Source organism: Saccopteryx bilineata, chromosome 3, assembly GCF_036850765.1.
Source record: "Saccopteryx bilineata isolate mSacBil1 chromosome 3, mSacBil1_pri_phased_curated, whole genome shotgun sequence".
NCBI classification, from domain to species: Eukaryota; Metazoa; Chordata; class Mammalia; order Chiroptera; family Emballonuridae; genus Saccopteryx; species Saccopteryx bilineata.
Genome location: NC_089492.1, coordinates 3,763,272 through 3,779,458, shown reverse-complemented (window position 1 = coordinate 3,779,458; position 16,187 = coordinate 3,763,272). Strand labels below are relative to the sequence as shown.

General features: G+C 58.8%; 1 protein-coding gene across 1 annotated transcript in view; it reads right to left on the bottom strand.

Moving 5' to 3' along the window:
* COL22A1 (collagen type XXII alpha 1 chain) overlaps nucleotides 1–16,187 on the bottom strand; it is a gene marked incomplete at its 5' end in the record, with an annotated part of 208,790 nt that overhangs the window by 174,870 nt on the left and 17,733 nt on the right. Inside the window, 2 exons of the mRNA XM_066266381.1 lie at nucleotides 2,273–2,384; nucleotides 8,666–8,740. Coding sequence (XP_066122478.1) covers nucleotides 2,273–2,384; nucleotides 8,666–8,740 — 187 coding nt within the window. The remainder of the gene's footprint in view (nucleotides 1–2,272; nucleotides 2,385–8,665; nucleotides 8,741–16,187) is intronic.

The window sequence follows — 16,187 nt, the reverse complement described above, 5'->3', positions numbered from 1 at the left end:
AAAGTTATTACAATCAAGTCAGCGGGAAAAGCGCATTGATGGAGACTAGCTATAAGAAACCAAATGGCCTAATCTGATCCTTCCCACAGATAATGTAGCCAATTACAAGGTTCTGGTGGAAAAGGTTAGGGGTTTGGAGTGGAACGGCCCGAGGGAGAGGCCAGCCTCGGCTTCCTACGGACCGTGGAAGCTAGGACGAGGGACTGTCCCGTTCCGAGTCTCCAACGCTGCTTACTGAGAAGCACGCTGCCTGCCCTGCTCACCTCGCTTTGCTAGGCTGAGAGATAAACCAGAAGAAGTGCGGGAAGGGCCCGCTCAAGGTTAAACAGGTGAGAAAAATTCACATATGGAAAGCCACACCCCTTTCCATTGCGAACAAAAATTAAACTCAAATTAAAGTGGCAGGTCTGCATGTGTCGGCGCATAAATTTCGAAGCATTAAAAATTAAAGACATGCTGTTCTCTCTCGACATGTCAGAGCTTGGCTGGCTTGATTGCATTTCTGGTGTCTTGCCATGAACACACTTGAAACCATATAGAAATTCCTTCTTGGCACGCGTCGGTATGACAGCCAAAACCCATCACCCTGATAGTGTTCCAACCCTGCCCGGCCTGGGGCAGCTTCCGCCTCACCCTCAGCTCCCTCCACGAGGGCGCACTGTGCAGGGCAGTGGTCTGCAAACGACTCTCTGCGCGGAAAGCCTCATTAACGAGACGGCGTCTCGGCAGACGGCGGGGGCCTCGGGCCTTCCCACCAGCCTGCAGTCTGTGCTCTCTCTCCTCTCCCACCAGCCCGCAGTCTGTGCTCTCTCTCCTCTGTCCTGCTCTTTCCCTGTGTTTGCTTTCGAGTGAAGCTGTCTGTGGTTTTTTTGTTCTAAGCAGGATGGATGGTGAGTCGGGGGCAGCAGGACAAAGAAGGGGAGTGGTGTGGGAAAGGAGCCTAGACCGTGTCCATCCTTGTGAGCGCGGACCAGGGGTCGGAGCATTCGTCCCCCAGTGTCTGCGCAGAGAGAGCCATGCTCCAGGTCGGGAAAGACACGCCTCCCTTGAGCGTCGGCAGAGGCCGATTAGGTCTCCACGTCCTGGGTGACGAAAGGAAGCATGGAGAGGGGAAGTGACTGTTGCATCTCCTCTTCCGTACGTACAGTCACTCTCCTGGGAAGTAGGAGCCGTGAGCCCCAGATGACGGGCGTGAGAGTCTGACACAGGCCCGGTCCATGGCTGGCACTCGGACTGCTCGCTGAATTGGAAGAGTGAGCTCAGGCACGCAAAAATCCTGCACAGCGCAGGAAGCCGTGTCTGGTGTGCCAAGCACCCCTGAGTCGGGCAAGGGTCTGTCTGATAGAGCCTCTTCACTGACGGTGGATCAATCGATTCACTGTTCCACTCAAGCACCATTGACCTGGTCCCTCCTCTGGGCAGAGCTCAGCATGCTGCTGGGACTGCAGTAGGTGACTCAGCTCCCTCCACAAGGGCGCACTGCGCGGGGCAGCGCTCTGTAAATGACTCAGCCTGGCGTGCAGGGGTCCCAGGTTCGATTCCTGGCCAGGGCACACAGGAGAAGTGCCCATCTGCTTCTCCACCCCTCCCCCTCTCCTTCCTCTCTGTCTCTCTCCCTCCCGCAGCCGAGGCTCCATTGGAGCAAAAGGCCCGGGCGCTGGGGATGGCTCTTCTGCCTCTGCCCCAGGCGCTAGAGTGGCTCTGGTCGCTGGCTGGGCGGGTAACTGCACCTATAACCACCAACGCCTGCTGCTGGCTGGGCGGGTAACTGCACCTATAACCACCAGCGCCTGCTGCTGGCTGGGCGGGTAACTGCACCTATAACCACCAGCGCCTGCTGCTGGCTGGGCGGGTAACTGCACCTATAACCACCAGCGCCTGCTGCTGGCTGGGCGGGTAACTGCACCTATAACCACCAGCGCCTGCTGCTGGCTGGGCGGGTAACTGCACCTATAACCACCAGAGCCTGCTGCTGGCTGGGCGGGTAACTGCACCTATAACCACCAGCGCCTGCTGCTGGCTGGGAGGGTAGAAAAGCACACACAGGACAGGGATGAATGACCAACGCCAAGCCCGTATGGAGACACGGGAGGACCGGGGAGCCAGTCAAGTCAGTGCCCACAGCTCCAGGTCGGAGCCCAGGTCGGCGGCTGGGTGGCTTCCCTTCAGGGCGGCTGAGGAGGGGGAGCCCCGTTCCCCTGTTCAGCGCTCTGTGCGACCCTGACTTCCCCAGGCGTCCAGGGCAGGTCGGGAAGGGGAGGGAGCCACTCACTCGGTCCTCTGCACCATAGGGAAGGATCCCATCCGGACGTAGGAGCTCTGCACCCCGTTCTCTCGTCTCCCCAAGATCTCCTTCACGCTGAACAAATCCATCAGGTCAAAACCTGTGCGAAGACAAGAGCCAGGGTGAGCGTGGAGGAGGAGCACAGAGACAAAGGGAACGCCGTCCAGTCTCTGCAAAGCCGCCTGCCCTGGGCGAGCCGGGGGTGGGGTGGGGTGGGGTGCGGGCTTGAGCACGTAAAACTGTTCGAATGCATGTTCGGGAGCAAACACGAACAACGGTCTGTGAGGACAGGCTCGGCTCCCAGGTCCGACTCCTCTCCCGGGAAAAGCTGCTGAGACACACAGATGCTGGGCTTCCCACTGTGACGTGAGCGCAGCAAAATTCCCGGATCTCAGTCAAGCAGGAGGCAAGTGAGGGTTGTCTTGCCGGTGACACTGTGTCAGGGAGCCTGAGTCCTCAGGAAGCCCACAGGGGACACTTCACTCACACAGGCTGCTCTTTAAGCCTCGTCTGGGGACAGAAGGCATAAGGCGCCTCTGTAGCTCTGGGCTCAGCACCACCCCAAGCCCAGCGGCTCCAGCCAGGACCAGCCGGTGGAGCTGAGTGGCCCCATACAAGATCGGCAGGCCTGCCGAATGTTAGGGGACCTGCACCTGGAAGTGTCCCAGGGGCTGGGAATGCCATGACCGGCCGTGCAGGCCAGGGGGGCCCCACACTGCTAGGGTTCCATGATGCAGGCGCCACGCGGTCAAGGGCGGAGGGGCTGCCCAGGGCTGTTTCAGGGAAGGGCAGAGTCAGCAGGAGCAGCTGAGAGCCTGTCCGCCCTGGGTCTGAGAGCTGTGTGCCGCTGGCCAAGGGCAGGGTCAGCACACTGTGCCTCCCTTCCTCATCCGTGAGCAGGGACAGGGACACCACTCGCAGGCTAGTCACCTCCAGGGCGCGTGCATCCCTGCAGGCAGAGCTGCACCTCCCCGATGCCCACACCTGCAGCCTGGCTCTCCCATTTGTTAAACGCCTCCATTAGCCAGAACTCCCTGAGCAGTCCCTGCCTGGAAATGGTGAGTCGGAGGCAAGAGGTGTTTGCCTGGCAGTTTAAATTGGGGAGCGAAGGCAGAGAAGAGAGACCGCTGGGCCCCGTCCTCTCCCTGTTCTCAGGCCCTGCAGTTCCATGGACTTTGGTGCCGTTACACATCCCCTAAAGCTCCGTTTCTCATCTGTAAGGAGCAGGGACACGGCGGTCACTTCCTGGGGCTGCCCAGGCCTCACACTGATATCCACCCCTGGACGGTCCCACTACGTGTTGGCTCCTATTCAGAATGTGGTGGGCGGGCACCCAAAGCCGCCCTGGGGAAAGCAGGGGTGAGGACAGTGGGGCTGGCCCCCCGCCCCCCCTGCTTCATGGCTTTGTCGGTGCCCCTAGAAACTGCCGCCTTGAGCTGGGCTCCCCTCCCGCAGCCGCACGGGGGGAATCAGAGACGGAGCGCTTTCTCAGAGCAGACATGTGTCTGCGTCCTGGCTCTGCTCTCCTTGGTTTCAATGACTAAAAACAAAGACACGGGACATGGGACACTGTGACCAACAAGCAGCTAACAAGGTGGCAGCCGAGGTCGCCGGGAGGGGAGAGGAGGAGCCCACAACAGACACGGGCCGGGACGGTACAAATGTCCCGAGGGAAGTGGGCCCAACGCCAGGCACCGGAGAGGAGCCACTGCTTCACGCACAGGCTGCGAGGGGCCGCCCCCTGGAGTCCGCGGCAGCGGGGCACCCGGCCCCGCCCCGGGAGACCACCAGCGCCCTGGCTGCACCTGTGCCCGCCCTCCCATAGTCTGCAGGGGATGGCACTGCTCCGGCCTCCCCCACACACGGTGGTGACGGTGGCCCCGGGGCTTCTGGCGAGGTACGCACGGCCGGTCTGTCCATGGGACCGCTCCCTCGCCAGGGGCACAGTGGTCTGAGGAAGGGGACCTGACCCGACCAGGTCTCTACCCCTGAAACGGTTCTTGTTTGCGCACCATTCATGGGAAGAGAGGCTCCCACTCGGCCAGTCGGTGCTCTACTGGCTGCTCACATTCCATCAATGAACGGGACAAAACCCCAGCCTTACCCGCCCCCCAAAGTTTAGAGTCTCAGGGGAAACCGATGAATGAACAGAATCCGTAAATGAGCAGGAGGAGGAATGGCTGGGCTTGTACGGAAGCACAGGGAATATTCTCCTTGCCAACCCAAGGGGCAATCAGGGAGGGCTTCCCAGAGGAGGCAAGGCTTGGCTGAGTTTGAAGGACAAATAAATGCTGGAATTTATTTGTGTGCCCAGCATGCCGATGGATGCCCAGGAGCCTTGGAGCCCACAGAGGAGAGGGGACGACACTTCAGAGTCCAGATGGACAGAGAAAAGGGGAAAGGCCTTACAAAGCAGCTGGGGGTACAAAGGTCACCGGGCCCGAGTCAGCCAGGTTCCTTCTGGGAATCTCGGCTATTTCGGGATGTCAGGAGACACAGCGAGGGGGTACACTGGCTAGGAATGAGGTCAGGCTGGGTTCTGTCAGCCATACGGGAGAATTTGAATTTATTTTTGCAGGCAATGGGGAGCCACAGAAGGGCTTCACAGCAAGGGAGAAACACAATCTGGTTTTCATTTTCAAATGCGATTCCGGCAGCTGGGGACAGAGGAGCCCGGGGACCAGTGAGGACAAGACGTGGTGAGGTGGGACAGGGAGGCAGAGGAGGGAGGGAGGGAGAGGAGGGAGGGAGAGGAGGGAGGGAGAGCCCCTGGACTGCAGACTCGCTGCGGTTGGTGTGTGTCCAGGTACGCGAGTCTGTGTGGGAGGAGTGAGAGATCGGGAAGTCTGCAGCCCAACTGCCACCCTGCACTGTCCCCGGCATATTCCTCAGGCCTTAAATAACTGCCTGCCCAGGAAAGCTGCAGAACACCTTTCGTCACTTGAATCTGCAAACCCTTTGGTTATCAGAGCCACGAGGGATCTTCAGAGACATTAGGACAGAGCCACTGTCACAGAACTGGAGAAACTGAGCCTCAGAGACGTCAGGAGATGGCCCGGAGCCCCTGACACCTGAGCAGCAGGGCCAGGCTCAGACCTCTAACTCCCCGCTCCCTCGTCTGTTCTTCGCATCCTCACTGTTCCAGTCCAGATAAACCCTAAAAATAGCCAGAGTCATTTAAGGAAAAGCCTGGAGGTGAGGCTCAGGGGAACTGCATTTTTCCCAGAATAGAAAACCTTCTCTGATTACCCAACTGCATTGAAATTGGCAAGTCTGAGGTCTGTCTCTCTGTAACTCCAATTTCAGCCGCCTCCGGGCTGGGGCTTTATTCTGGGCCAGTGACCACTGGAGAAGACAATGGGCACCATGGAGCTGCACACACAGGGCGTGTGCCCAGCATACTGATGGATGCCCACCTGGCACCGGGATGCATTCCGGGGAGTCTCGGAGCCCACGGAGGGGCGGGGAGTCTCGGAGCCCACGGAGGGGCGGGGACACTGCAGAGCCCAGACGGACACAGTGGGTTCGGAATAGAGGGCCCCCTTTCTGTCTACTCACCAAACAGCCTCTGCAGCAGAGTCCTCCTCGTACGCCAGGGACTAAAGGATTTGTTCACAGCTCTGCATGTGCACACGTACACGCGTGTGTGCACACACACGCACACGCACACACGCGCACACATACTCACACACACACACTGAACCGTCCCACTGGGAATCAGTTATTCTGAAGTAGGAATAGCACTCGGCTTCTCAGTCTGCGGGATGACAGGGAGGGATGCTTCCGACTCGTTCTGACTTGCAGGTGGCAGAGCTGTTCCTGGTCTCGTTCCTTCCTTCTGACGGTCGGGGGGCGAGCCCTGCTACGCCACACATGCGGGCGAGCCACCGAACCTCTCTATGAGCCAGGTAACGGTCCCTGTCTCGTGTGCAGCGAGGGTTAAATGAGAAACACGTGCAAACCCTCAGCGCATGCTAAGAGCCGGCCATTAGCACCACCGTTCCTCACGGCGCCGTGGCCGCAACAGCTCCCTCTGCGGATGCGCCGCTGGAGGATGAATTATTTAGGAGAAGCTCAGCTATGAAAGATTCATCGCTCAGGCAGCCAAGTGTGGGCAGAGCGGCAAGGTGGGAATTCGATTTCGGGAGCGACGTCAACAGAAAGCCTCCCGGGCTGAGCCGTGCAGACACATCCCCGCTCGAGGTCAATGGGCAGTGCGTGACCCGGAGCCGGGGCCTGGCTGGGGGCTGGTGGCCACCGCAGTCAGCAGGGTCGGCCGTGTCAGTCCAACCCACAGTCTCGCCCTCTGGCCAGAGTGACTCAGCTGTAAATACATTCACGCCAAGGTAATTGAGTTAACAGAGTGGAGAGGCTGAGAGTCCTTTCGGGAGCTGGACAAAGAAACCTGGAGAGTGAGGGCCCCTCCCTGGACACCCACCACGAAGCAGCTGCTCTTCAGGAGAGGAGATGGGACGAGCAGCGGCGTCTTCCTCCGGGTCCCTGCAGCAGTGCTCGTGGGGGGGGGGGGTAGCCAGCAGGGCAGTAGGGACTGGGATGGGAAGGGGCAGCTGACGGAACACGGTCCTGGGCCTGCTGGCCCGGTGGTGACTGTAGCTGTATCCAACTGGGACCCCGGGCAGCGAGGTCAAAGTGGACCTGAGAATCACATACCACCCCCTGCAAGTGGCAGTGGAGCAGAGGTGTTTCTGCAACAATGGTCACTGCCCAGGGCTGTCTCGAGGACTGGCAGCGCCTCATACGCTCCTCTGTGGAGCCCGCAGGCAGCACAGCGGCCGCCATTCTAAGAAACATCCCTCAGGCACAAAGATGCAGATGCTGACACCTCCGCGTTGTCGGCGGCGGCACCCGGACCTGGCAGGGCCTGGCACGGGGAGGGGACGGGCATGCCGGCCATGCCCCCAGGTTCTAAGTGCTGTGGCTCACTGCCTAGGAGGGGGCCTGACCCTTCCGCACTGCACACGGGCCAGGGTTCTGACTGCTGCGGCTCACTGCCCAGGAGGGGGCCTGACCCTTCCGCACTGCACACGGGCCAGGGTTCTAACTGCTGCGGCTCACTGCCCAGGAGGGGGCCTGACCCTTCCGCACTGCACACAGGCCAGGGTTGGACTGCTGCGGCTCACTGCCCAGGAGGGGGCCTGACCCTTCCGCACTGCACACGGGCCAGGGTTGGACTGCTGCGGCTCACTGCCCAGGAGGGGGCCTGACCCTTCCGCACTGCACACGGGCCAGGGTTCTAACTGCTGCGGCTCACTGCCCAGGAGGGGGCCTGACCCTTCCGCACTGCACACAGGCCAGGGTTGGACTGCTGCGGCTCACTGCCCAGGAGGGGGCCTGACCCTTCCGCACTGCACACGGGCCAGGGTTGGACTGCTGCGGCTCACTGCCTAGGAGGGGGCCTGACCCTTCCGCACTGCACACGGGCCAGGGTTCTAAGTGCTGCGGCTCACTGCCCAGGAGGGGGCCTGACCCTTCCGCACTGCACACGGGCCAGGGTTGGACTGCTGCGGCTCACTGCCTAGGAGGGGGCCTGACCCTTCCGCACTGCACACGGGCCAGGGTTGGACTGCTGCGGCTCACTGCCTAGGAGGGGGCCTGACCCTTCCGCACTGCACACGGGCCAGGGTTGGACTGCTGCGGCTCACTGCCCAAGAGGGGGCCTGACCCTTCCGCACTGCACACGGGCCAGGGTTGGACTGCTGCGGCTCACTGCCCAGGAGGGGGCCTGACCCTTCCGCACTGCACACGGGCCAGGGTTGGACCCATGGCGTGGTGAGGAGGGCAGGCCTGCTGTCCTGGAGCGGTGAGGAGACGTCCCCGAGGTCAGGCCCTTCACGTCCTCGCAGGACGCCGGGCCACAGGGAGGAGTGAACCGTCGCCATCACCGTCGGGATGACGGAGGAGCCAGCCGAGCTGTGCCACACCCCACGGGTCCCCAGCGCGGCCCGTCATGGACGGGGACAGCATCTGAGGAGGGGCTGTGTCCTGTGTCCCCGTGTCCTCTCACCCATCAACTCACTCGTCTGTTTATAACCCTGACTCACTCTCCCCTTCACCCCCAGTGCGTTTATTTATTCCCTGGCTTGCCCGCCCTGCCAATCACTCGCTCACGCGCTCACCAGCTCCCCCACCCGCTCATTCATGCTCACACGTTCATCAGCGACTCCCACGGGACCCCTGACTCCCAAGTGGAAAACGTGCAGTCGTCTGTGGGGCAGTTTGTTGATGACAGTCCAGATCTCTCCACCAGGTCTCTGGTCAAAGCAGGAGGAGGAGCCGGGCCGAGGGGGGGTCGCGATCAGGTCCAGCAAGTGTCGCAGCAAGGCACGCACGGGGGGCGGGGTGGGGGCCTTCTTCTCTCACCTGTGATTTCCTTGGTCCTGCCATTGGTGTGCTTAAAGCGATCTCCTTCCACACGGACGCTGGGGCACAGCACGTCTGCGAGAGTGAAAGGAAACGGAGACCAGTGACCTATGGGACCCACACTCACCCTGTGGAAGGTGTGGCCCCTCGCGGAGTCCCCCCCACCCCCATCTCACTGCACGTCAGATACCCAGGGCCCGGAGCAGATGCAACTGTGAACGCAGCCACATCCCCACCCAGGAGGAGCTCGGGGTATCCTCCGTGAGAGGGGGTGCCAGGCACCAAACCCAGCCAATCAATAGGGTCTCCTAAGTGACAAAGAAGGGCACAGGTGGCCGGGGGATGCGGGGCCCGGAGCCCACATCTAGCCCGGCTTGTAGAGGTCAGGGCAGCCTTCCTGGAAGGCGGGGTGCTTGGGCTCCACTGAAGGGAATGGTGAGACTCGGCCAGACACACAGAGGCACGGGCGGAGGGAGCCTCACGACAGAGGCATGAACTCGTACAGGAGAACGCCAAGTCCTCAGGATGTCAAAGAAACGGGAGCCCGTGCTAGGGACCGACCAGAAGGGGGCGTCTCTGATGCCAGGAGCTTCAGGCACGATTCCAGAAGAGCATGGAAACTGCTCGGTCACAGTCAGTCACAGCAGAGCAAGTTACGCAGCAGAAAACACTTGCTTACAGCCCATGACAGAGACAGACGCCTCTCTGGACATCTGGATGACTTCTCACTTAAGGTTGGGCTCCTCAAGGACAGACCACGCCCGCCACGGGACAGCTTGGAGAGACGATCCCTCTTAACACCCGAGGCAACTCCGTGTGGACCCCGCCCCGGCCCTCGGAGCAACCTGGCTGTCCACATCATCATTACGACTGACCACCCTTAGGCAAGTCTGCGGTCCAGTCAGCTCCCTGTACAGTGACCTCTCTTCACATTCGGGGCATAAACCTTCAAATCGGCCCTGAGGAAAACGACCTGAGGTGGTTCCTGATTTGGGCGGAGCTATTTTTACTGCTGATCCTAAAAGGCACCAGGAGGTCTGACCAGCCCCGTGGAAGAGGTTATTTTGGACCCAGCACTGAGCTGTCTGTCTGTCTAGGACCAAATGTAAGAGAGGGTGCCGGCAGTGCGCAGAATTTAGACGGCTCCTCCCAGGACAGCGGCAGCTGCGGGGCAGCGATCGATGACTTTAACTTTAGCAGCTGGCCAGAGTGACTGGCTGGGACCGTGCGTCATTTAAAATGAGTTGACTCAGGGGTTCTAGCTTTGTCTATGAGCAAATCCCCGGAGGCTGCAGGCTGGAGCCCAGGGCAGGCAGAGCCACTGAACCTTGTCTTTGCAAATATCCCCAAGGGATGTCCCGAACCTGGGCAGGCAGGGACAGTCTGATGTCCCTGGACACAGCAAAGATAGAGGCCCTCTTCAGAGATGTTAGCACTTGCCCTGACTGCTTTAAGGAATCGCTCCCCAAACCAGCTGCCAACCCCCTTTTGGGGATATCGCTAAGCTTCAGAGACTTAAGGGGCAATTTATAGCTGACATGGTTAAGTCAGGACAAATGGCTCCCAAAATACCCCCTCCAGCCAGCTCCCCGGGGCTGTAGGGGCTTCGCAGGGAGGTAGGGTGAGGATCCAAAGTCCCTCCCAACCCATAGCTACATCCCTTCGGCCGAGGATAGTTCCTTGTCTTGGATAATGATCTATTTATTTCTGCATTAACACATTCATTCAAACTAAAATATTTATAGAGCTGCAGATATGTTCCAGGCACTGCGCTAGTTCTGGGGACACAGAAAAGGGATAACAGATAAGTCACAGTCCCTGCCTGCAGGGCACTTGCGGGCTGACCATGGTTACCGACTAGAAATAAGTAAACACAAGAAAGTGTCAGGGTTGCTGTGACACCTGCGAGTCTCCTGGCTTCACAGGCTCCTCCTTCTCAACCTTTGAGAGCCTTCTTAGCCTTGAGAACCCAGCCCCCAGGACCTTGCTCTCGGGCACCCCACCCTGGGTAAAGAGGCCCTCTTCCCACCCTGTGTCGAAGAGTGAAGGTACCATGCCGAAGGCACAGACACACCTGTCTGTCTCCTCAGTGAGTGGGAGTCTGAAAAGGGACTTGGCTGGATCTCAGTCCAACCCAAGGTCTACCCTGCCCTCACACTCGGGCATGGACAGGTCTTGAGTACATGCAGAACAGAAATGACCAGTGCCGCCTGCACTGAGAAGTAAACATGAATGGTGGACCGGACGGCCTTCCGGGCACGAGCTTCACCAGGATGCCAATAAACTAGTAAGAAGAGCCCACCAGGTCCTGGACTCCTGCCACGCAGGGGTGGCAGACACCGTCTACTCGTCCTCCTCACATCATTCCCTCTCACCCTCCTGGCTAAAAGAATGTCACTTTTGTTCAGAATGGCAGAGTTGTCAGCCCAAGGAGACTGGGCTTTGGCTGGCTGGCCGCCAAAGCCATTATGGTTACTCTGGCCCCCATCTTTCCAGACTCCCTTGCAGCTAGGGGCAAACATGTGACCCAGTTCTGGACAAGGAAACAGATAACAGAAGTTTGCTTTGGCTGGGAGAAAAGTGCTGTCTTAAAACGCTTTTGGTTTTCCCGGTGTAAGGGGATTGAGAGGTAGACGGTTTGGGCAAGTTTATTTTCCCTTTATCCTCCTTGGAATGCTGCATGCAACGTCTGCTGGGTGTCTAGACTAGAGAGGGAAGCACTCTGACCCCTGGCCGGGGTGAAATGCACAGGAGAAATAAACTTCTCCTTGTCTCAGCCACTGTCGCTGGGTTTTCTTTATTCGTGGTTGTGTGTTATGCCTAATCGGCAGGCACTCCCTCTCAGCTGCACGCTGACGAGCCGGACTGGAGGATTCAAGGGCCAGCTTCCCCTTCCGATGCCCAAGGACAATCACTGAGGGAGGTGAGAACAGGCCCTCTATTTTTCTGGGTAAGGAGCTACCGACTCACTGCATTCCCTTGACTACTCCCAATACATATGGATTGATCAGGAAATCAGACAGGATCCACAGAGGAAGCAGCTCTGGAGTTAAGGAGAGGGGACGTCCTCAGGAATTAAAATGTGCCGCTGGTTCCTGGTCGGTCGGTTGGCTTTCCTCCCTGAGGTCATGAGGGCACTCAGAGGGAAGACCCTGCTCTCCTGGGGTTCACGAGTAGCCGCCCACTGACATGTGTTCCTCCCTCGGTCTCTGAGTAAGAGGAACAGACTAGATTCCTGGAGAGAAAAAAAGATCTCTCGTCCCACAGTAAGGGGGTCGTGTCACCAGCAGCCTTCCCCTGAGGCGAGCTGCCACCCCCAAGGGACACACCAGGAGTTCTCTGCAGTGTCTCTGGAAAAGCAACTCATCCTCAGTTTACCCAGTGGCAAAGGGGGGTGTCTGTGTATTTGGGGAGGAGGAAGGCTTGCACAAGATGGCCTCTGACGTCCATCTGCTTGGCAATGACACACCCACAGTTCTGTCTGGAGAACACACGGCCGTGCCAGCCCCTGGCTCTCAGCCACGGGGGTCTCCAATTGGGGAAAAGAGGGTTCTGGCAATTATTAAGCCCCTACTGTGTGCCCATCACGCAGATGGGGATGTCATCCGCAACCACCATTCTAGGAGGTCAATTTGTTTCCATTTCACGGATGTAAAAACTGAGGCTAGAGAAACTCATGATATAGGAGTGTCTGCATTTAAGTAAAGGTCTACCTGCCTCTAGAATCTAGGACTAGAGATGGTGGCCCCGGTCCAGGAAATTGGCAGGGAGCAGAGGCCGGGGCCTCGGCAAACAGGGCGACGAAACAATCACTGCCCATCCATCACCACGGCGGCCGCTGCTGAGGGCAGCTCTCCGAGGCGCGATGATGACATGCCACGTGGGCAGGGAAGAGGCGGAGGAGGGCAGTGATAAATCAGGCAGCAGCGGATGCAGGCCACGCTCCTCTGCGCTCCAAGGCCGGCCAGGAGATCGTCCCCACGTCCCCGCTTTGTAGAGCCAGGAGGCATGGCCCCAGGCCCCAGGCCCCAGGCTCCGGGGACGATGTGAATAATGATTACAATCCTAACTGCTCCCGTTCCCGGGGACAAAGTGCTGCCTGCCCAGACACGGTGCCGACTGTCTGCCTTGCTGGGGGACGGAGCCACCTGTGTGACCAGCAGACCGATGTGCAGACAGCCTGCTCTGCACCAGGTGTTGAACACATCAGTGCACTTCATCGAAGCCTCCCCACAGCCTTGCAGGATTGGTGCTTCTGTTTACAGAAGTGGTGAGAAAGGCACAGAGAAGTTAGGAATCTGATGGCCCGAGGCCGGAGACGAGTCAACGGTACCCTCCGCATGCTGGCTATAGCACAGGCTCTGGACCACTACTCCAAGCGGTCTCTCCAGGGTCACCTGCCCCAGGTCACTCAGCCCACCAGGCCCCAAGTCTGTCTGTCCCCAAAGCCTGCACAGACAGACAGACAGCGTGCTCCCTCCTGAGGAGCCCCTCCGACATTCTGAACAGCCCTGGCTTGTAGAGGGGCTTCCTCACTCTGAGTTGAGAGAATTCAGGTGCTTCCTGAGATTGGCCCACTTGTGCCCACTTACATGCAGCTGGGCCTGGGGACCCAGGGGGGTGGGGGGCAGACTGTAGACGCATCAGCCTGCCCTCGGCTGGCACCAAACCCAAAACAGGTGCCCTTCTCTCTCATAAAAGTCAGATGTTTCAGCACAGCTGTGGGCTCTTTCTACCCTCTAAACTTCTCCAGTGAAGCCGCCCGGCCCCCAGGAGGAGTGGAAGGAGTTAGGTCTCATCGGAGCCACAAGAACCCACATGCACTTACGTCACCAGAATCTGCACTTATGTCACCAGATTCACGGCTCCCATGGGCAGGGCTAAGCTGTCTGCTGAGGACACACGCGGTGTTTTGCATCCTGTTTGGCACATCTTCATGCTACGTATCATCAAGCCCATTTTGCAGATGAGAAAACTGAGGTTAAGAGAAGCTGGGGGACCCGTTTAAATCACACCACTCATTAGTGGTGAGAACGGGATTCAAACTCAGCACGCCCCAGCACTCTCACACCTGCACCTCAAACCTGTGCACACAGGCCGTCTGGGAGGACCGCACAGCATTTCAGCTGCGCTCACCTCAGGGAGGGGGCAGACCTTAGACAGACTTTTTTCCTCCTTTTTACTTTTCTGTCTAGCTGAGCCTTGCACGACGCAGGGTTTGGGGTGCTGACCCCCGTGCAGCAGAAAAGCCACAAAGGACACCTAGTTCTCCATCCGCGTAGGGTTGATTCTCCAGATGCAAAGGCCCCGTCTGAACCCCAGGCAGGGTTGGGAATCCAGGAGCAAAGGGACAAGAGGCGACCTGCCCGGCATACAAGTGTGTGCTCCTGAAGCCAGGGAGAAGGTGGTGGTGGTTACTGTACGATTTCCCGGGTCCCGGGTCCCTCTGCCCTCCCTTCCCTCGGGGGGACTGTCCCACGGGCCACGCACCAGCAGGTGTCACCAGAGACTGCGCCGACCGCCTCTAGGAAAGAAGGGCTCCTGCCTTTGGATTGGCAAGCAGCCAGCGCAGAGACAGTGTTTAAAGTCCTGGGAGCGGATGAGATTGTCGGGAGACGGAGAGAAGAGTCTCCACACCGGGTCCCAGGCCTCCAGCATCGGGCAGATGAAGAGAGGACATGGCAAAGGAGGGGGGCTGGCCAGACGGGACCAGCGAGAGAGGTGGGCAGTCCGGAGGGCAGGTACAGATGTGCAGGAAGCCTTTCCGGCGGCAGGAGCGGTCTACAACAGGGGTCCCCAAACTTTTTACACAGGGGGCCAGTTCACTGTCCCTCAGACCATTGGAGGGCCAGACTATAAAAAAAAACTATGAACAAATCCCTATGCACACTGCATAGATCTTATTTTAAAGTAAAAAAAAACAAAACAGGAACAAATACAATATTTAAAATAAAGAACAAGTAAATTTAAATCAACCAACTGACCAGTATTTCAATGGGAACTATGCTCCTCTCACTGACCACCAATGAAAGAGGTGCCCCTTCTGGAAGTGTGGCATGGGCCAGATAAATGGCCTCATGGGGCCTCATGTGGCCCGCGGGCCGTAGTTTGGGGACCCCTGGTCTACAATGTCAAACCCTGCACGCACGTCACAAGAATCAGCGCAGCGTGTGCCACGGGATCGGACAGCAGCGCAGAGACCCTCGGTGCCCTGAGGGACGGGCGGTGACCCGAGTGAAGGGGTCAGGGCAGAGGAGCAGAGCCAGTGGCCGTCAGACCCGACTCCCCTTTCCTTGCCTCTTGGTTTTGGGGGGGAGGCCCTGACTGCCCATCCCCGTGACCTCCAGTGATGACGGACGAGGCCTCCCCAGGAAGCACCTGCTCCCAGTACTTGCAAAACACGCCTCTTTCCTGTACAAAAGTCTCCCTCTCTGGTGACTTTTAAAATCATATTCTCCAAGAAAATAAGGAAGATGCTAATGACTCTATTTCCAAGTCGGAGTTCCAGAGCCGGTGTGTGGACTGTCACCTGGTTCATCTTAAAACCAACAAGCTCAGGATTCCAGGGGACTCAACAGCGTGGAGACGACTCCCAGTATCTCAGCGCGAGGTGGACGTGGCTCCCGGGAGGAAGGAAGAGGCCAGACCAGTTATCAATCTCTTCCCTGAGCACACTCACATGCTGTTACCTCCAAGAGCTCCACGTGGAACTTCAGAAGACAGAAGAGAGGCTCAGAGGATTAAGTCATTGTCCCCAAGGCCCAGAGCCCATGATCCGGGATCCAGAATTCAAGCCCGGGTGTGTCTGATCCCAGTGTCTCCCACCTTTGCCTGCAGCCGGCCGCTGTATGGAGAGCCAAGGGGGTAGGGGCCAGACCAGGCCGAGGGCAATGGCCTGTCTGGAGAGCAAGGGTTCTGGGGACCTGCAGGAGCCCTTCGATGAGAACATGTGAGACCGGCACGTGGCGGATGAGGGGCAGGGACAGGAGTGCACAACCCCAGGCCAGCGGGGGGTGGGGTGGAGGAAGGCACCCCCGGAACTGCGGGACCTGCGTGCTCCGTGGGGAAGGTACCACCGTCCAGCTGCAGGGCCTCACTGAGGAGTGCAGGAGCCGGACACGCACCAGTGTGTCCTGAGTGTCCACCCTCTGCTGGGACACGATTGTAGACCGGATGCTACACAGGCCACGGGGAACAGAAAGGGCAAAATCCTGCCCTCCCGAAGCCCATATACCAGTGAATTTCATTTAATTCTCTCAATGGCGTCCTGGTGGTGGGGGAGGGGGTCATCATACTCAGGTTACAGATAAACAAAGAGGCTCTCAGAGGCTGGGTGGCCCACCCATGATCAAGTGGCAGGGGTAGGATTTATTCACACCCAAGTCTGGTGTAAATGCACAGCCCTCCCCCCACACACACACCTGCCCGGCGCACCTGGCAGGTGGCAGGTAGGCGTCTCAGGAAAGGTTAGTGTCTGAGTCAGGCTGGGCAGGGATAAATGAGAAGAGCACTTCTCTTTGGA